Source organism: Colius striatus, chromosome 15 (assembly GCF_028858725.1).
Source record: "Colius striatus isolate bColStr4 chromosome 15, bColStr4.1.hap1, whole genome shotgun sequence".
Lineage (NCBI taxonomy): Eukaryota > Metazoa > Chordata > Aves > Coliiformes > Coliidae > Colius > Colius striatus.
The window spans coordinates 7,654,419-7,676,215 of record NC_084773.1 but is presented as its reverse complement, the minus strand read 5'-3'; the positions used below and the strand labels follow the sequence as shown (position 1 = coordinate 7,676,215).

The window sequence follows — 21,797 nt, the reverse complement described above, 5'->3', positions numbered from 1 at the left end:
GAAAGGTGTAAAGAGAAGGAAGAAAAACAGACAGTAAGACAATAATTACCATTCAGTTTTAAGATTTTTCCTTCTACAATGGAGTTTATCTCAGAGGTCCCGGAGGAATTCACGAGGCTAAAAGTGAAGTGCTGCTTCTTGCAGGGCTGCAGGTCTCTTGCTGACTCAATCTGCATACAGCCCTCAGAGTGGCAGGGATCAACTTCTGCCACCTTCTCCCTGGCTTCCTGTCCACCATCCTGGTGCTCCATCTCTTCAACGTCACCTGACAAAATTTAAAACAAGCACAGTATTAAGGAGCTTCAGTGAAAGTTTCGACTGACACTTCCCATGGATAGCTGTCTGCCTGAGCTTGTTATGACACCCTTCATTAATTTCAGAGTCAAAGATATGCAGAAAAAGAAATCTGTGCTTGCTAACCACTACATCTGAGGTTGTCCTTTTTCCTTCAGCAGTTGACAGGTAATGTGCTCAGTTTAACATCCTGGTATCAGACATAATGGAGAGTGTTAAAATCACATTTGCTGATAGCACACTCTAATAAACATTCCAAGAGAGAATCAGCAAGGTTGCAGTTCAGTGTCTTTACAAAAATAATTAAGCCTCAGGAAAGTTACTTCCATTCTTTGGAAAAGGAGGGCAGATTCTTTTCCTCATTTAAAGTTTCCCACTTAGTTTTTTCCAGTTATTACTCTCACAGCTGCACAAGTGAATCATTTCAAAGAAAAGCAAATATGCATTTGCCACTCATGTTAAAAGCTTCCTTGTAGGCACCTAACCTAGGAATGAGACCTTGTGATTCTAGGTCCACAAATAGTAAACACTATTTCCACTTTATTTCTCCAGAACTTGGTCTTTGTGACCCAACAGGTCAGTTTTCACCACCAAAAGGCATGTCATGAAAGCAGTTGCCTTGGACAGAGGCACCTCAACACCTAATAGGGAAGCAAGAACTTCTTTAACATTGGTCACGATGAATGCACTCCACACCTTGTTCTCCTCCTGCTTACATACATCTGATTTCCCTTGGAAGGAAAATAGTCCACATTAAGATTGAAAGGGGACTTTATCAATGCTTATAAATACCTAAAGGATGGGTGTCAGGAGTATTGGGCCAGTCTTTTTTCTGTAGTGCCCAGTGGCAGGACAAGGGACAACAGGTACAAGCTGGAACACAAGAAGTTCCCCTTGAACATGAGAAGAAACAACTTTGCTGTTCAGGTGAGGGAGCCCTGGCCCAGACTGCCCAGGAAGGGTGTGGAGGTTTCCAAACCTGCCTGGGCATGTTCCTGTGCCCCCTGATCAAGGGGAACCTGCTTTATCAGGGGGTTGGGCTGGATGAGCTCTAGAGGTCCCTTCCAACCTCCACCATTCTGTGATTCTGTGAACAATTCCAACTGTATCATGCAGAATACTGTGGTTTAATTGTTGTGAAAAAAAATCATCTGTTAAAATCTAAACCACATACACAGAGCATAAAACACATGCTAAGAAAAAGCTTTAAGTGCTGAAAAGCTTATAGCCAGTTTTGAAAGGAATTTACCTTCAACCACCCCACTGGAGCCATTGCAGGTTCCTTTGTCTGGGCAGGGTGTAGAGTATTCCTCTGCCAAAGGGAGCTTCACGTAGCGGCTACAAAGAGGGAATAGGTTTATCACACAGTCAAACCGAAGTTGTACATCACAACAGCAGCACCCCTCTCCAGCACCTCATACTGCTGTCCATCTCCCTCAGCAAACCACAACCCATCCTGTACAGCACCATTTGCAGGCCAAGAGCTCTCAGAATTTCTGGAGTCAAACAACAACAACTCAGTAAGTCTCTGTTCATGCCGCTTGTTCTAAGTTTTACCGGCAGTAGATGGAAAAGGCAAAACTAAGTCATGTGACCCCATCTGAGAGCCTTGAAAACATGGCCTGAGTTCTGCCCCTGACCCCTTTTGCAACAAGCAGACAGCTTCTCTTGTGACGACAATCAGCATTATCCTACAGTCTGCTTTTACAGAGCCCCAAAAAAACCAGATGCCCCTTGAGATGCCCCTGGGACCTCCAGACACTAATGCAATGCAAATCCTAGGTTTTATGCCACACACAAATCAAGGAAAATTCTTCCCTTTAACAAGAATGCAGTAATCCTGGGACAGGGGAACTGAATAAGTGACCACTAGAACTTTGCATAGGATTCAAAGGTACAGACATGACTTACCTGATTTGCTCCAAAACGACACTGTACAAGTGATCCACAGTCAGCTTGTGCTTCGGCACAGATATTAATAGTGGCTGACCAAAGAGTATGGTCGCTGAAGTACTGCTGGATTGCCTCATTGTCTTTTCCCGAAAGTAAACAGAGAGCGTAACGTATTCGGAGCCATCCTCACTGGGCTTGCAAACTTCGTATCTGTTTGAAAGACAGGTATTTCCAGGGGTTATTTCCACTGCCAAGAAGCACAGCAGGTAGAATCAATAAGAACGCAGTGCAACAAGTCTCTCCACCAGGTACTCCTGAGAAGGACAGAAAAAGGCTGTGTTCTGTTTTCAGGCTACAGAGCCGTTTCCTGAACCCTTCCCACAGCTTACAATGGCACAGGACACAGACCTACCACTGACTCAACCACCACCTTCCCTCTGGCTTTATTCCTAATTCACATCCCTACTGCCACTCACGTCTCAAGACTTTATCCTGACAACTACACGTTGCTTCACCCAGATCACGGCATCAATGAAAAACACTAAATGCAGTTTGAAATCCCTCAGACAACGTTTGTTCCCTCTGGAGTTCTTTCTCCCCAGCGTACCTCCCCTCTTGGTACCTTCAGTCTTACATTCTCTCAGCCTCTCATACAGTTAATGGCCTGAGCTCACATCACTCAGCAGCCTATACCGACTCTAAAATGGATCAGTACATGACACGCACATATCCCTTGGCACTCTTGTCAATGCTTCTCACACCACTTAAACTGTGCTCTGTGAGTAGCAATTAATGCAACCCTCATTTATCCTCCACTCTCACACAATCGAATGAAGCCCTGCCTGTGCGACGGAACAGAGGGGACAGAAGGAGGGGAGTATTACCCACACACAGGTGTTATCCATCACAGCCAGCCAGCCTGCTGTACCCCCGAACACTCTGCAAAATAGCATCTTGCACACTTCACCGAAATATACACATTGGTTACTCAAGTGCCCTCCACCCACTCCATCTCAGAACAACTTTATACACTAGTAACAATTAGAGGCAGATTTATCAGAATCAGGATCTGTCCTTTTCTGATTCTCTTGAGCATCAGTCCTTCTGAAAAAATATCACCTAAGAGAAAATACTTTATGGTTTATGGAATGGAGTTGATCTCGTGTATTGTCCAGTAATTCTACATCTTACAACTTACAGGGAAATATTAGAACAAGGATGATGCTACACCAGACTACGTGACATGGCTTTAGAAGTCCACTAGCTCAACTGCTACCAAACTCCTGGATACTCTGTGGTTGCCTTTTTAATTCATGGTAATGTTGGAAAGTGTATGGAAATTACTAAGCAAATAGAGTAGGATTTGACCAGTCTTCATCAGCATTATGAAGGCCTCAGGTCTGTGGTTATAATTCAGAAAGGAGGCAGTGGAGTAGGTAACTTTTGTTCCCTTGCAAACTAAAGTTAAGCAGGAAAAGTTATGGAAAGACAAGGCAGAGATACACTAAAGGGCACTGAAAGCAAAAAGTACTCTGAGCTGAACACCAGGCTAACATATACGTCATAAGTTATTGAAAGGCCGTCTCCCAGGTACTGGGATTATGGTATTAATTTCAGATGGATAACACTACATGGCTCAGAAATCAGTCTATAGCAATAACCAAGAAGTATATCTTGTAAGAGAACAGAGAAGTGTAGAAAAAAATACCACTGTAGAAGCTGACAAACAGATCTGTACAAACAGAATTACTACTGCACACCAATCCAGAGATGGTGCTGTGAAATGACAACAGGCTCCAAAGTTGACAGTAAAAATGAACAGAGGACTGGAAAAAGCCTGGGTAAAAATGTTACACATATTCTGATCTCTTCTAGGAAGTGGAAATACTCCTGATCTGCTCCCTTTCTTTTCATAATACTAGAACATAGACAAACAAGTAACCAAGGAGATAAACTGCAAATATAACTTTTTCAGACAACAGGTAGCTTGCCTGTAGAAGGTGGTGACAGGATTTGGCCAGTCTTACAGAGAAGTAAGATTTAAAATGATCAATCAGCAAGACTTTTTACAAAGCTTTAAAAAAAAAAATACAAGCTCATTTTGGAAAGGACACAACCCCTAACTTCCAACAAGAAAACACCAGTTTCAGCAAGTGAGAACAAACTTCCTCGATCAGTCTGCTACAAGATCTCACACATCTCAGCCATTTCATATGAAACTACTGGACAAGCTGTTTTGCCAACCTGACTCAATTCAACGATTGTTGCAGCCTCTATCACCTTAACAAACCTGACATTTCTGCAGCCAGTCATGGCTTTTCAAGACCATGAACTCATCTGAACATAACACACAGCATGTTGCAAGATAAGGCAGAAAATATGGTATGTATGGCAAACTACATGTATGTTTTTCAAATACAAACACTTTTGTAAGTTAAAGGTGACCTGCAAATCAATTTGTGAAACTTTATATTAACGTAAACAACACATACTATATGCCCCATAAGCCAGGCTAAGAGAACAGGGGTATCTAGTTCATCCATCAAACCTTTTTCTCCTTAGGCCTTAAGAACCAAGAAGAAACACTGAGAATGATACCCTTGGAATGGGCTGTGGGGTTTGTTTTCAAGTGGTACTTACCTGACCCCTTGTAGGCCGGCTCCAAGCTCCAGCAGGATCCCTGGGTGATGTGATATCACCAGCATGGTACATGTGTGGGTGTTACATTGGAGCGGGAGCCGGAGGTCCTAGTGGGGCAGAACTTCACAGAACCTAAGAAAAAGAAATAGTAAGCGTTTCGGTTATGTGCTGGATGCTGTTCTCTGCTTAGCCTGGAGAATGAGAGCATTCAGCACAAACACCGAACTAACGTCCTCAAATTGATTTGCAGACCACCTTTACATAAGTGACTCTCTGATCATTTGCCACAGACCTCCCTGTCCTTTCCTGACAACAACATGCCTTGACAGAAACATTTACAACGCTGTGACAAGGGGGCTAATCCCACTGTTCTTTGGCTGCACTGCCCCTACATGTGCCACTGATCTTGCTTCAGGTCTTATATCAAACCCCTCGATTTCTGCAAGCATCTTGCCTCTGATGCTAAATACAAACACATCTTGTATCAGGACTACACAACATTTCTAAGCCCATCACGATGAGACAGATGAGTGCAAAGTCTCATGAAAGAACAGGTGTAGAGAATTCTCCTCCCCTTTAGAGTGACCTGGAGAAGAAAGTGTATCATTTTGGCTCTTTGTATAAAAAAGAGACAGGCTCATTTTGGGATGTATCCAAGCTACTCAAAGTCACTTAAATATCAAAAAAAAACCCCCATAAAACTCACATGTCTTCTTTTTGATGTTTTACTACCACAGAGCACAATAAGGAAGGTAACACACTACAAAAGTCAGTAAGCCAGAAACTGAGAAGCTGAACAGCAAGTGTATCTCAGCCATCCAGGGCAGTTTTCCATTTTTTCAAATGACTGTTTATTCAGCATAAATACCAAACGGAGTCCAGTTCTCACCACCCTTGACACAGATTCAGCACTTCCCATCACTTTAGTGGGACATGAAAATTCACAGTACATGCCGTAAGATTTCCAAAGTGCCCTGCAAAAATCAAAGCTGAACATGTCTTTCCTCATATCCCTGTTTAACAAACAGCTACAGATGATTACTAACATAACCTTGGCTTATGCCAAAAAATCTGCCAAAAATCACATCCAAATTCAAAGTCTAGGCAGCAAAATCCTTCAGGGAAACATCTCAAAAGTCAATAGGACACACTGGGTAGTTTGCAAATTTAAAATAGAAGCTTTGGGAACGTACATGCAAGAAACTTATTTCTGAATATGCAGCACTGACTTAACTCTATTTTGAATTGCTTACTTCTTTGAGTCTAACTTCAACTACTTAAAACAGAGAAGTAGACATTACAGTTTGCCAACAGAAAAGTCTTGCTAGTGGACATTGCTTGAAAATAAGAACAGATTATCAATATATAAAAAGGACAGGATCAATAAAACATGAAATTGGAAAGAGTTCTGGTACGTGAGACAGTGAATATCACACCAATTTAAATACAAAAGATGTTCTGGTTCCACAAAACATCTCTTTAAATACAAACAACTAACTAATGGTCCTCAGTTGTATTCCAGATTGCACATTGCATGTCAGCTTTAAACATTAGTTTAATATTTAGTATCTAAGCACACACTCTGCAAAAGGAACCATGGTTACCAGACATCCCTCTCCGGTTTGTTTTTCCCATCTGATGGCTAACATACCACGCTTAGCTTTGCTGCACTGTGAGTACGATATCCTGAAGTGATACCATTTCCCTACTTGTAGTATAAGTGCTGCTGTTAAACTCAGCTTTCCTGTAACTCCTGTTCTCCTAGAACAAGCTGGTATGTTTTAGTTTTATTACACAAGGCAATTACGTGATTAAAACAAATCATTAAGTTTTCAAAACACAGTAGGTAAGAAGCTTCCAGAGGATTTCTTCCTTGCTTATAAATTGACTGCTACCTTGTCAGATCAACACTTTGAAAGGTCTTCTTAGAAGTTAATTTTGTGGTAATATCCAGTACAAATGTAGTGCAACCGAACTTCTGATGGGTTAGCATCATTTATTGAATCTGTTGTAGGTTCAACAACAACTGTGAATGTTGGGTGAAAATACTGTCACTGTAAAATATGACACAGTTATACTTTCTAACAAAAGGCAGCTGTTCTCCTTCATTCTATGAGTTAACACAAAGATGGTTTTCTTTCAGAAACAGAAGAGGGATAGGTTACACAGTGTCACTAGTGACACACCCCAACAGCCCACCACCAGTGGGATCTTCTCTAAGCTGGACATTCTGATGCAGGCATCCAGAGCCAGCCTTCCAGTCGTAATGAGAAAACATTTTCCCGTCACCTCTCTAAGGAATTGGCTTTAATTTAAAACCAAACCAACAAAAAAAAGCTTTTCAGTGGGCACTCAAGTCTTCTTCATTGACTTTGGGGAAATAAAATATTTCTCAACTATATATTATTCAAACTACATATTTTTAGTTTCAAGTGGAAGCAAAGTTGCTCGTTAGAGGTGGAAGATTCTGAAAGACTTAAGACATTTTTTTAATTCTTTTTTATTCCACCATTTAATATACAGTGAGATATTTGCCTGTAATCTAAGAAAGAAGGTTAAGTCGCTGGGATATCAGAAACTCCTGAACCTACAGGCAGCAAACTGGCCATGCAACCACCAGGTTGCCCGGCCCTCCACCCATGCATCACACAATGTCCTCAAGAGAGACAGCAAGCCCTGATCTTATATGCTACTGATGGTAACTTATGCCAGGTAAGTAACAGCTTGCAGAACACTTGAGAAGTTTCTGGTTAATCTGTCCATGGACTCAGTCTTGAGCCACTTCCACACATACACCAGCACAGGTCTCCAGGCTGGACAAGGGAACAGTGATTTTTTCACACTGCCCTGTATCCTGACCCAGGTTATCATCTAGTTCCACAGTTACATCAATCCAGCTATAGTGATGGAATGCATGCTGAGTGCTCCTCATCCAGCACTTAGGACAAGCATAAATTGTGTTTTCATGCCAAAACCATGAAAAGCAGGTCATTTTAGGAACACTAAACCAGTTAGGCTAGAAAAAACAAGTTAACCAGAGAACATAGGAGTAAACAGGGCTGCACCTGCTCTGGTTTTGGGGAAGAGTGCCCAAGTCCAGTCCCAAAGTGGGCAGCAGTGGTAAGTGCAAGTCACAACAGTGTTTGTCTCATCAGAAAGAGCCAGCAGGCAACCCAAGAGAAATGCCAGCACTGAAGGAAAACGTACAAGGGCCAGTATGACAGTTAAAAGGGCCAGGGTAGGTTTCTGTGCAGGAATCCTCTCTAGCAGGGATAAAATAATTCTTTCTGCAAGCAGCAGAAAGCAGAGATGCACTTCCATGGCTACAAGCACACTCTCTAATGGGAAAAAAGTTTTGAAGCCAGCAGGACAAATATATGCACATTACTTTGGAAGTTGTGCACCTTTTTTGGAATGATGTACCAAGTCCTAACAGACAACATTATCCCTCCAAAAGCAACTCAGATAATTCTCATGTTCTTAAAACTTTTAAGATTCAGAAAATTATTCAGAAAACAGGATTCGGAAAGCCTGATAAAACTTAAACAAGACAGTTTCAATTTACTGACGAGTTTCAATGCGCAGAGATCTCAGACCATGGGCTAAATACAAAGAAAAATTAAAAACATGTTCTTCAGTTTTCCCTGGCAGGAAATCATGGTTTCTTAGAAAGATACTAGAAACATGTAACATATGGAGTAACAAAACAAACCCCACCAAACTCTAATACACAGAGTAACAAAGAAATCCTTCAGCATATCCTCAATGTTGTCAGTATGCAAGAGCCCAAATCCCTGCCACAGCCAGTCTTAAATCTAACCGAGTCTTTTCAGTCTCAATTTTCGAAGTCTCTGCCAGTGCCACAACACTCTCACAGCCTGCTCAGGCTCTACAAGTAATACCAAAGGGGTATAAATCCCTGAAGAGTCGCTCCACTCTGCAATTCAGAAATCCAGAGTTGAAGATCCACCCTGATCACTCCCCTCTTGTACCAATCTTAACAAAACTGATGCACTGTTACCACGTCCTTTCACACCCGTTTCCACAGAGATGATACTTAAATAGATGGAAACAGTGGAATTTAAGAATCTTCACACTGCTACCACCATTTCTTGAATTATTTAATTAATCTTAGAACATGTAAGAGTAAACTTTTTATAACTAGACAAGGTAAGCAGATTGTCCACAATAAAAGTAATTATGCATTTGACTTTTATTGAAAGTTTTGCTCGTTCTTGTTTCAGAGAAACTATGTTTCTCTGTGGCATTTCTGAGACAAGGCTTTCTTTTAATAAGAGAATGCTGGGTTTTAGCCATAGGTTGGAATATTACTTTGCATATCTTTTTCTTGGCAGCATCACCCATTAAAGAGAGCTCCAATGAGCAGCTTTCTCCTAATTCTTTCCCTCATACTTGGCTGTGTGCTCTTGCCCCACAGCACTGAAAAGGTCTTATAGTATTTACATGGAAAAATAGGATTAGCAAAACTTCCTCTTGCCACCTCTCCTCTTCCTTGAAGGGTTATTTTTAACTCAGGTCAGTTCACTCACTATGACTCACAGCATCACTTCACTTATAGTTGTGCCTGCACATAAAAGGAAGTGGTGACTGCAAAGGAAAATACTCATGGAGCTGCAGTTCAGCCAATGTTTCCTCCCCACTGCAGAGCAGAGCTAACTCAGACACAGTTGTTTTCTGTGGAGGGATACACATTACACCTGTAGGAAAGTGAGGTGTTCTTGCAATTACCATTGTAACATCATAATTCTTGTTTTCTCAATGTTCTGCTAGCTTTGGAGACAGTTACTAATAATCCAACACCACAATACTCTCACAAAACAGATTTCACAGAAGCCAAATGTCCTTCCTAGGCATCCTAACTGGTCACACTTTTAGCTGCAACTGAAAACAACAATATGACAGGAACTTTCAGAAAAAAACAATTACAACATAGCAATGAGATCACAGCAGACAGCATGACAGAACAGAACTAAGCAGCATGTCACAGCATCCCACTCAGTGAGAAGTACACACTGCACCAGTGCATATATATTTGCAAGACTCAGCACCTGCACAACAATTTCATGGAAGCAGCTTCCTTGCACTAGAACATTCTCACATGAGAAAGACTGGTCTTATGCTGAAAGGCTGGATTGTGACCTACAAAGCCCCAGGTTTGGTTGTGAGCCTAAAAGTCCACTTTGAACTTTATGTGCAATATTTTTCACTTTTCAGCGTAGAGAAACGATACTTTTACACTCCTCACCAGATCTCACAGATGACTGCAGACATCCCAGCTACCACACATACATGAAACATCAAGCACAACCCAAATGCTCAGCTTCGTTGACATCCCTCACAACCACAGTTAAGACAAATAGTTTAAGTGCCAGTCAAGAGTCTACCAAAAACACCAGTTATGGTCAGCTGGGTGTTGTAAGAACGATGTTGGGTGTGAAGAGAGGCAGAATACAACAGCTTAGACTTCATGCTATTCTAACAATAGCTCCAAGGCTTTTGGCCGATATGGAGCATACAAAATATAAGCTTGAGCTTGTCTAAAAATGCCAGTGAAAGTGTGACTGTAATCCAGACATAGATTATCATCTCTGAAAGAGGCTTGTAGAAAATTCCAAACTGCAGAACACAGACCAAACAAAAAGTTCACTATTACCCAGGGCCATGCCTTTGAAAACACCTACTAAACACTCCACACGCTGATGTGCTGCTCAGAGCAGTACTGCTTTACTTCTAAGTCATGCAAAAGGTCTAAGCAAGGCTTAGGCTTTCCAAGGGAAAAACAAAACAAAACATCAGGTTTTAAATCCCAAAATCAAAGTGAGTGTTTTGCAGCATTCCTGACATCATGGCATCTTCCCATTTTACTCACACAAAGATGTCATCTTTTGGCATGATATGATTTAAACCTTCATCCATTTGGAAGATTTTGTGGAATCGATGATTATACACATCTGTCACCACCATCTAGAACAGCAAGAGATATTTGCAAAGAGATTATAATAAAAGCTTACATAAATTTAGGCAAGTTAAGTTCAAGCAACAGTTAATTCCTATTCTTGCTTTATCACAGTTTCCAGCAAACCACTGTTAGCGCTCTTTTCGACACCAGCACCCAGCAGCTAATCAGTTGTACTTGTTAAGATGGATCAGAAAAACAAAGCAAGTAACACAGTAATTTTACAGAGGTATTGAGGACACACAATTCCAACAGCTGCAGGTTAGCCTGGTGGAAACAACAGCACAGATCCCAACATCAAAGTGGCAACAGGCTAGGATTTCAGGCACGGCTCGCATCTATAATCAACTGAAAGAAACTGTAGTGCTACACTAACACCCTGAAAATACTCCACCAATTACAAAATCATTCCCTCCGGAAAAGCTCACCTGATGCCTTTGCTATTAAAAGGGTGTCCAAGAAGAGGCAGACCCAAAACAAACATTGAACATCTCTCAGTACCATACTATAAGAAGTTCTGGGGGTGGAGGCTAGCTTTCTGCCCTTTCTCTTAAGCCTCTCTACTGCAATTGAACCATCAGAACAGACACAGATTGTTTCATGCACCTTTTTCTATTTTACAAAGAACAACATTCAAACTTGTTAGGGTTAAGCTTATCACCTACCTAAAAAGCTACGCTACCAAAATGCTTCAAGAACAACAAACATTTATCAAAATGACTGTGTTGCATTTGTTCTTACATTTTCTGCAGGAACACCAGAGAGTCTGGAGAGTGAGTCACAGAGATCTGAGATGGCCCCCATCATTGGCACCACGACCCGGTACTAGAAACAAAGACAACATTGTGCTAACACCAGGTAAAACAAACCCCTGAAAGGCAGATTGCAAGCAAATGGAAACAAAACCTTGAATTTATAGTACTGTTGAGTACTGACATTCAGGATCTCAGCTCTCCTTTACAAAGCAGGGATTTGGAGGGAACGTGAAACCTTTAAATAGCTGTTCTTTTGCTTTGGTCAGGCTCAGCACTACACTCTACCTCTACACTACTACACTCTACCTGGGCCTTCCAGATCTTGTTTTTTGACATGTGTGGCAAGCACAAGGCTACTTCAGGTATGTATGTGCCCATCCACAGACCAATTTGGCGGGGGTGGGGGGGGTGGAAATACTACCTTGCAACCAAGTAGGCTTTAAAAGCAAACAGGTAATTTTGTTTTTCAAGAGAGACCCACGACCCCAGTCTCACAAACTGAACTTTTACAAACTCTCTTGATTTCATATGTTCAATTCACAGTTTTTATGTTAAAAACTCATCCTACCTCACTCAAAAGTGGTCATCAATGTCCTTTAGATTAGTTTAAAAGTCTCAACTTCAAAATCTGAGAGAAACACTGAGATGAGTTAAAGAAGTTTGACTCTCCAATATGCCTCACCTGAACAGGTCTACGCTGCGGGTCTGCGTATACCAGAGTAACTTCCATGAGACGATCTCTTCTCAAGGGCAGTGGAAGGGTTAAGTAGCAGAAGGGATCAAAGGTTACAGAAACTTTGGAACATTTGGGACAAACAAGGGTGGATTTGAATAGACCATGAAAAATATCCACAATGATAGAATCATTCCTCAACCTGTGATTCTCCCAGGCCTCTTTTGCCACCTCCTGAACAAAAGAAAAAAAAAACCCAATGTATTAGAAGTCATTTCTCACCATCTATCCAGTAGAGCAAGCACAGGAAATTGATAGTGACAGGTAAATATTACAGAAAGGAGGTGTCTACCACGGTGTCCACCAGTGTGTCCAGCATAACATACTGGGATTTTTTTGTGAAATCAAGGCTTTGCATCAAGTCAAATGCAGGTGCTGGAGTCATAGTCCCTGGAGGTGTTTCAGAGACAGGTGGATGGGAAATGGTCTAGTGGTTGACAGGGCTGGGACAAAGGCTGGACTCGATGATCTTAAAGGTCTCCTCCAGCTGAAATGATTCTATTGTTCTTTAATTCTACTTCAGTTTGGGTCAGATATTCCTTGATGCACACAATGCCAGAAACATGAATGAAGCTGAGGGGACAGTGACAGGATAACACTCTGCTCTTCAGGACAGAAAGTTGCTAACAAGATATGCTCTACTTGTCCATGAGGAAAGGACTGCTGCCCTCTGCTTTTGGAAGACAACTCCAGTTACACCTTCCAAAAAAACAACTGGGAGTTTTTTCTTCTGCAATAATTATTGTCCATGTCTCACAAAAAGTATAAGTCTTCCTTGAAGACTTCCACAACACAACTGATAAACTCCTTACCTAAGAGAATCTGAACACTGGCATTTGTCTGCACAATGTAATGAGAAGCTCTTCTTAGCATGAGACTTTCAGTTTATGGTGCAATACCATATATTATATATAAATCTCGGGTGAAGTAAGTGCCATAGATACACACACTGCAATGTGACTGTCGCTAACCAAGATGCTGAGATGAGAACAGAATAATAAACTCCAACCACCACAATGATGTGGATACAAGACAGAAACAAATGTACATCCCCTACATTTGAGGAAGGGAAGCACCTAAATAAAACAAAGGCACACTGGGCATCCTTTCCATCCCACTATTACTATATTTCTTGTTGAAAAAAACAAGATTTAATATACTTCTTGTGGCGTTGTCACATGAACTGTATTATGCAAAAAAAAAGGGCAAAAAACACAGTTATTGGCAGTTAAGAGGAAACAACTAGTCACACTTCCTAAAAACAATGACTGTATCTGGGTTTTAGAGGCTCCTACAGCATTTTCCCACCTAATATATTTACTCTGGACTCTGCATTATTCAGTATGCTGCAGCTGTTCATATTATGACATGCAGTAAAAGCCTGATCAGGAGAGTCAGAGTTCACTTAGGGAAAGACATGTCACTACCATGTGTCTTATTTTAACATGAGCATGGTGTTTGTCAATTTCAGAGGAACAAAGTGTCTGTAAGGGGCTCACCTATCAATGTAAATTGAGAAACAGAGGACAGAGAAAAGGCAGGAAGAGAAATGAACAGAAGAGATGTTTCTGGCCTCTGTCAGGAAAATGGCATAGGAGAATTATTTTCTCTATTTAGGTAGAGTGGGTAACTGGAGTACAAGGGTGTTTACATTAAATTTCAATTAAAACTGAATTTAAAGTCATTTTAATATCCATGTACTCATTTTTACAGCACCAAAAAGGAGGAGAAAAAAATCCCAAGTTAAGCCTTCTAAGGAGATGCAAGTACCTGACCAAACACAAGGAATTCACCACAATCCATGGCTGCACCAACTCACTTATACATTGGTTTCTCCTTATTAGTGCTTTCATGCAGCTTATTCAGGCTGGTTTTAAATCTAGCTCATGGATTATATTCGTCTAGAGGCCACGAGGGAGCACACATGAGAAGTCTGGCCTAAAAGCTCATTTCATTTGACATTCTGCTACCAGTGGGACATGAGAATGGCTGCTTACAACCCTGTGGCCACGGTACATGTTCAGACATTATTTGAGGGGCACCCCAGCACCTCTACATGAGAATGCTCCCAGTCCCACACAAGTCCACATGCAAGTATGCCAGTCTGCACAGTAAACTCTCCTCAAACTAAGGCTAAAAGCTGCTGCTTGATTGATCTGGAAGAAGGTGGGCCTGAGTAGTCAGAAGGAAACATTACGGTAGTAACTATAGCCTACTTTTAGGTAGTTATATTACAAGATCAATTTCCTTCCTTTCCACTGCAGAATCAAGTCCATATTGAATCATAAGCACATAATCCTGCATACCAGCAGAAGAACAGACATTCTGCTGTGAGGCAAAACAACAGCAACATGCTGCATGGTGTCACCAAGAGTCAAGCTGGGCCATAAAGAATGACAGGTTTCTCCCCTCCCAGGGATACTGCTTTGTAGGGAGGATGTTTGTGTGGCCTGTGAGCAGCAAGGCCAGTCAGTGTCACAAAAATCTAATTACACTGCCTCAGAAGCACTATCTGCCCTATCCTCAAGTAAAGGCCACCATACCGAATCAGGTCTGCCATTGGCATCCTTCAGCTCCAAGTAGGGCTTCTTCTTCACTCTGTTCAAATCCTCATGCAAGCCATCTAGAAGAAAAGCCAAAAGCTCCTGCGAATCTTGCTGCTGGTACCCCGAAAACTGGGGAGCAAATCGGCCAACCTGTGTCTGAAATACAAAGGTGAGAGTCAGAGGGCAGTGAGAATCACCTATGTGTAGAAAACAGAAATAAAAATACCCATCCTTGCTTTTGCAGAGATCCACCCCATGCTATGTTAGCAGCAGACTGCAGTGAACCAGATGCTAATACAGTTAAGGGTGACAGTATAATTTTTCCAACTACTTCCCCCGCCTAGTGTTGAGAGAGCAGAATGCATTTAGTGCACAGATGTTAGTAATCTAAGTTATCAATGCTAATTTTGAAACCTGCAAACAACCAGTACACAAAGCCTCCCTGTCTGATGCATTTTGCACTTCAATCTCTCTTTCAGAAACCTACAGTTAACACAATGCAGACTTGCTATAAGTAGCATCTTGAAGGTGGACCGCAAGACTGAAAACGCTTTCAGAAGATACTTAAGAACTAACAAAACTAGCTTTAACATTGAAATCTCTAAAAACTGTGATATGAAGTTAAGAAAGCTAACAGCCCGAGTTAGCAAGAGCTAGAAACAGCACACCCATATACAGCCTCTTATAAGTGCTATGTCACAACACTGCTATTTAGTGTTCCTGATTCTAAAAAAAGCAATAGGAAGGGGTACAGGAAAACCAACAATTAGCTGGAGGAGTGGTCAATACTAGCAACCATCGCTGGCTTCCTCATAAACAGAGTCCAACAGACCCACAGAATTACGCTTAGTACATTTTAACCAGTCAAGGTGATAACTGCAAGGCAGCCCAAACTGAGGGGCTGCTTATGTCATATAGCTAGTCATCAAACCAGCAGTAATTGTTAGAAAAATCACAAGTGACACGGTACTAAGAAGTGCCTATTCCCATTCCAGTCTTAAACAAGACCAGCCCATACTAAGACACTTTTATTTACGTCCACTACAGATTCACATATTTCCCCTGAACTGAAGTTTACAGAACAACTCTCATCACAGTAGACGATGCGCCAGCAACTCCAGGTCACAGACATTAAACATCTTGCTGTTTCTGAACAACTCATGACTCTACAGGAAACAGATTTCTGTAGTTCATAAGGCTTTTGCTCCAGGTCTCAAAAGCAGATACCCTCAACTTCAAGACTGTACACCACGCAAAACCTGAACAGCAACAGGATGCACATTTGCATTAGTATTAGGTCACTGCTTGTTTCATGCATTCGGGATGTTATTCTTCCTCAGTATTCTGAGACTGCACTACAGAAGCAAACTCTTAGTGTTCCTTGGATGCTTTAATTGTGCTGTTCCGCACTGAAGCATCTCTGCATTATATTCAAAACAAAAGACATAGTTACAATTTTTCCAGGGGTTCGGCTACAACTACATTGCAGTATCTCAGCTGAAAGCAGCTCTTTATGCTGAAGCACTAGGAACTTTGTCTATAGTGTGAATCGTTGATGTAAAGGGACACATTCTGCTCACCACTCCATAATTTGGATTTTCTTAATTTCTAACTTGCACATCTTTTCTCACTGATTAAAGTTCACAGATGGAAATCCACACGACCTTACCTAGTTTTGTAGCAAAGATCATTTCAATACCCCTGTGAACAACTCTCAGGCTGGAAGGTCACTGACTAAGTAAGGCATTTAACATTAAAAAGCAGCAAATAATTCCAGAGTATGACACTGCTCATTGGTGAGTTTCTCCTTGTACATTTACATAAAACAACACTGAAGCAATTCTGTCGTTACTGCTTTTGTAACAGTAGAATGTGTGGAAAGCATATTGGCTTTCACTGTTTCTTGAGTCAAAAAGCTATTACAAGAACATGAAGTACTCACTTTAAACATACGTGGGGCCACATGAGACTGTCTCCCAGACCAAATCTGTTTGATGAGCTCTGCATAGGCTTCTGCAATTTCTCCTCTCATTCCCAGTGGATTGTTCTGATTTATTTCAGCTTCATATTTATCTTCCAGGAAATAGTCAGTTAGAGGAGGGGTATTGCTCAGACACTAAAAAAGCAGTAAGAAAATTAATTTACTGCACAGAACAATGAATCTGTGCCAACAATGAAATCATACACCCAGCTTTTACATCATAACACATAGTAAGCTATTGACAAAACTGGTGAGACTGAATTTGAGTAAATTCATATTTAATAAAACCTTAATAAAAACCTATTGGGAGAGTGCATGACTGAAAAATAAGAAACACCACCAAATAAGCACTCAAAAGCCTATCAGGTCATTTCTGAATCATAGGTTCTCTCCGCAGATGCCAGGCTGACTTCTCTCTTATACAATGTATTTGCCCATAAAGCCTCTATTCTGGAGCAGTTTCTGCTGGTTTATCTATCTTAAGGCATAACATGGGTCTGTTGCCAGAGCACAGCATTAAGACCTTACATTACAGTTAGGCATCTGTTTAGCATGACCTTCCTCACAGTTTCCAGAAGCTATGTATTTCAGATCCACTCCTTTGTACCGTATCTATGTTTTATATTACTAACATGCACACGAGTCAAACTACATAAAGAATTGGCTTTTTTGGTTAGTTGGTTGGGTGAGTTTTGGGTTTTTCTTTGTGTTTTTTTTGTTGGTTTGGGTTTTTTTATTCCAGGTGCAGTCTCCTCATTGACTCACATTAAAACATGCTTTTCTTTCCACAGGTTTTAATCCACAGTCTCTTGGGAGACTATTCTCATTTAACTCTAAAGAGGGCTCTTCCCAATTCCTACCTGTAGTGCAGAATTCATGAAGCAGGTGTTTCCAAGGTTACTGAGTCCACAGAGTCCAGGCTGCGACAAGGAAGCACTGTCCCTGCAGTTGTAAGAGTTACAGACAAACCCAGAACCTCTGGAAGAAAGACAACACAGTGAACTCCACCATGAGTTTACTGATTCCCAACACTGTTTACTACTCACATCAAATATAAGTCAAAAATTGTTTAATTAAATTGTTTGACCAGTCTACACGTTTCTGCTGCTTCACAGTGTCTAATACTGAATACCAGGAATGTGAAGTATATGCACTAACTTTGGAAACATTAATCATTACATAGTCTATTATTAATTTATTGCTCCTAACACATTAATTTCCCCTGTCTACAAGTACACAGCACGCTACCCTAATGCAGGAAGAGTCTATATGACATATTGTAAGAGCTAGTAAGAAAATTATGATCTCTACCCGAGAAGGCTTTTACCACAGCGGCACCCTAATAACCCCAATCCTCTCAAAAATCAGGCAATGCTCTAGTAGTTAGTATGCTCTGGAACATGCAGTACTTTTGCAAGTGAGACTAACAGCAGAACATAGCGGTTTCAAAAGCAAAGTGGGATAAAGAGGTACATTAGAGTAGCAGAACTCCTCACAGGGCAGCATCACATTCCTTTTCTACTAAGGCAAGGATGCATGGGAGTATTCAGTCACATGAAAGATGAAGAAACAAAAAGAACATTCCTGCTCTTACCCCCTGCCCAGGTGGGAGCTGTTCAGTCCATAGGAGTTACTGCTATCACCGTTAGTAATGACAGAAGTGGTAGACACTGAGGAATAAGAACTTGCTGATGATTTTGAAGAGGTAGTAAAGTTTCTGCTAGTTGCAGTGCTTGATCTGGGAGAAAGGAAAAAGAAGTAGAAACAGTGCCACTACTTTTTTCACCCCCAGTCCCACCTCCCACAAAACTCCGACGACTTGCCACATTACAGTTAGTTCCCATAGACAGAATATACTGTTTTGATCTGTGTGATCACACTTCCAAACACTTGTCTGGAACAGAAATCCCAGACAAAAGTATCAGGAGTAAAAATTCTTGCTTAAAGCAAAATCTGAGTCCCAGACTGAAATAAGTAGGCATTTCAGATGACAGGGAAGCAAGTTTTAAGTTCACGAGTAAACCACCTCAAAACAAACAAGAACAAATTCCCACAAAACACTTGGCCCACATTAAAAGCCCTTCCCTACTTGACCCAAATCATACACTCAAACAGAAAGTTGATTAATCATGTTAATGTTCCAAAAGACCAACAAGGCTTCATCATTTGGACAGTTTGGGCTGCTCTCTGTCTGCTGCCTGTAGAGTTGTTTCTTCAATTTCCATTTCCTCACTTCCTACAGAATCTTTTCAGTGTTAAAACCAGCTTTTAAATTTCTCACTAATATGATACTTCTAAGTCTTGTAGCACAAAAATTATTTGCCAATTCTTCAACAATTCACTTGACTCCTTCTGAAAAAACTCATTACTTTTTGAGTTTGTTGACAACCTCAAAGCACATGATCATTCCACGTGCAGCTTTATCAGAGTTCCAGTTGCCAAGAAAGCCTTCTGATGCACACTCAGCATTTTCCTATTGAATTCCAAAGATTATTTGGCTGGTTTTACTCAAGGCTGCTACAGAAGCTCATATTAAGGAGACTTGAAACAGGACAGGAATCACATTCCCAGAGAGTCCAGCATGTATTTTGGGCCCACATTCTTCATCCTCACATCCACAACTTCATGTTTCACAATACTGATGCACATTATGCCCCGGATGCCAATTAAAGACAGATGTTTCACGTCTCGCCACACTACATCTTAAAAACCCACACAAACGGCAGGTGGGGAGAAATCTGGAGACTAGCAGCATAAAGAGGACAGATTAATCTAGTACAGAAACTGCAAGGCCATATGGTTGTCAAGTGAAAAACTGCTAAGATGAACAGCTTGAAAAAAATATTGTAAAAGGCTTTCAAGTGGTGGGAAGACAGAGATGGGAAAAGTATTTCAATTCAGTTGAGGCTGCCTTCAGAGCATCCAATACAGTTAGTCTTCCTCTTTTCAACTACCAATAGAAATACTGCAACAACAAAAAAAACTTGAAATTTCGTTGGCAATTGAGAGGCCATAATGAATTTACATTTAGAAAGTTCCCACATGCAAAAGCCTCCTTACCACATATACTCAATGCTACTCCGAAAACATGGCATCTGCTGCAAACTCAAGCACTTGAAAGTCACGTAATAAAGACCTGCCCACTAAATATTGAGACTGGTTGTTGAAAGGGCCTCTGAAATCATGAGTGCACAAGAAACTGTGGTAAGGAGATTTTAAACAGGAAAAGGCATTTAAATATGGTATTATGTACCTACGAAACATGTATCAACCAAATATCACCAAATGTTGTATAAGGTTAAACAGATGCCTAAATGAAGACAGAGTAGGTAAAAAAAGCCACACATGTTACACGACACATGAACTAAGCAACAACTCCTCAACATTTTTACCAAGGAGAGTACCAGGCTGGGAGAGAAGCCCATCAAGTATACAGTGCCATCACTTATTTGAACAGAGGAAAGAGGCAACAACAAGAAAATTCTTGCAGCAACCAAAGAAACAAAATGTATTTTCCTGCTGTACATTGCAAAGGGAGGTAGACAGCTACTAGGCACTAAATACAACTTCACTCCTGCTTTCAAAGGCAATATCTGATGGAAAAAGTGCTATTTTTATAGATCTGACATGATTTCTTGTTCATTTGTTTGAAGAAATTATACTCATGATCAAAAAAATGTGTGCTAGGATTGAGCTGGAAGTCTGCTAGCTCAGGATTTTAGTTTGAGAGTTTTGTAAGGAACAATTAAGGAGGATTAAGTTGCACAGTCATTGACAAAAACCTCCCTTAGGAAACAAAGCATGTCTCAAACTCTGCAGGTCCTAGAATAAATATAATCCATTCCTCCTTCTAAAATCTCATTTAGTAGTAAAAGCAGTTTCAAGCTACAAGAAAGTATTTTTGTCCTTAAGGAGAAGCAAAATAACAAATAGGAATGGTCAGGCATACTCTGAATATAACATCCAGGGACTGATGTGGAGTTTAAGAGCATTTTTTCTGTAAAATGTCATCCAGTTTGATGGCTGGGGAAACACAGAGAAGGCTGTCAAATATGTGGAAAAGAGGTTTCCCCTGGTAGGAGCCAGTGCTTCTGACACACTGCAAACAGTGGGGAAAAATCCTCACAACAGGGAACCCACTCACCTCCCAGTCACCTTGCACACACAGAGTCTGTGAGCAGTGAAGGACACAAGCTCCCAGCCTGCCAAGGCCTCTGTTGGCATGCAAGCGGCGACACAGATCTACCCACAGCACAGAGCTCTACAGCCCTCTCCTTAATGCCAACAAAACTCTAAATAAGGAAAAACTTTCTCATAAGCTTTTAGCACTGAAGCAGTGCAGCCCAAAGAAACATCTCCAAAAACAAAATTCCCCACAGTCTTCGCTAAACAGCCTTTTCTCCAGCTGAGAAAGAGAACATTGGAGCAAAATGTTTGCCTGAGATCAAGTTAAAATCTGGAATTATTCAACTCTCTTCCAAAACGTCCCTCAGCACAGAGAACTTGTAGTTTCTGCTGCCACTAGATGCAGCTACAAGGACTCCAGTTCTTCAGAACTTTAAAATCTAAGTTTATTTAGAAAGCATAATAGCTTATCAACATTACAGATGTGTTTAGCCTCATAAAAGAGTAGAGCAGGTCTTCAGGGTGACAGTCTCACTTATCGTTCTCAGTCATGCTGTTAATGTAACTTCCAACTCACTTCTGGCATCATCTTCAGCTTCCAAAAAGCACCAGTTGTTTCCTGCCAACAACCACCACTCTAATACAGTGTAATCCACCCTGAACACCACAATACACTCTTACTTTTCTGGGCTGGGAACTCTGTCTCCTCTCTGGTTCTTCCTCTCTCCAGTACTGTCTGGTTTAACTGCGCGCTATCACCCACATATTTTATACATATAAATAGTCCCTAGGATTTTGTACTGAAGTCAGCCATCTGGAGTTTTAAACATAAAGAATTGATTTAATGCAACAT

The 21,797-nt window shown here is 41.0% G+C and overlaps 1 protein-coding gene across 4 annotated transcripts in view; it reads right to left on the bottom strand.

Annotated features, from left to right (window-relative positions):
* The window catches only part of USP4 (ubiquitin specific peptidase 4), a 37,811-nt gene that overhangs the window by 6,121 nt on the left and 9,893 nt on the right, over positions 1 to 21,797 (bottom strand). For 2 of the 4 annotated variants that reach the window (XM_062008619.1, XM_062008617.1), the window contains exons 7-16: positions 18,414 to 18,557; positions 17,680 to 17,797; positions 16,781 to 16,954; positions 14,836 to 14,994; positions 12,242 to 12,466; positions 11,546 to 11,629; positions 10,718 to 10,812; positions 2,206 to 2,397; positions 1,544 to 1,632; positions 50 to 265 (exon numbers count right to left, since the gene is read on the bottom strand). In XM_062008619.1, coding sequence (XP_061864603.1) covers positions 50 to 265; positions 1,544 to 1,632; positions 2,206 to 2,397; positions 10,718 to 10,812; positions 11,546 to 11,629; positions 12,242 to 12,466; positions 14,836 to 14,994; positions 16,781 to 16,954; positions 17,680 to 17,797; positions 18,414 to 18,557 — 1,496 coding nt within the window. Of the gene's footprint in view, positions 1 to 49; positions 266 to 1,543; positions 1,633 to 2,205; positions 2,398 to 4,840; positions 4,960 to 10,717; positions 10,813 to 11,545; positions 11,630 to 12,241; positions 12,467 to 14,835; positions 14,995 to 16,780; positions 16,955 to 17,679; positions 17,798 to 18,413; positions 18,558 to 21,797 lie in introns of those variants that run through there. The other 2 variants (XM_062008618.1, XM_062008620.1) reach the window with 2 other exon arrangements.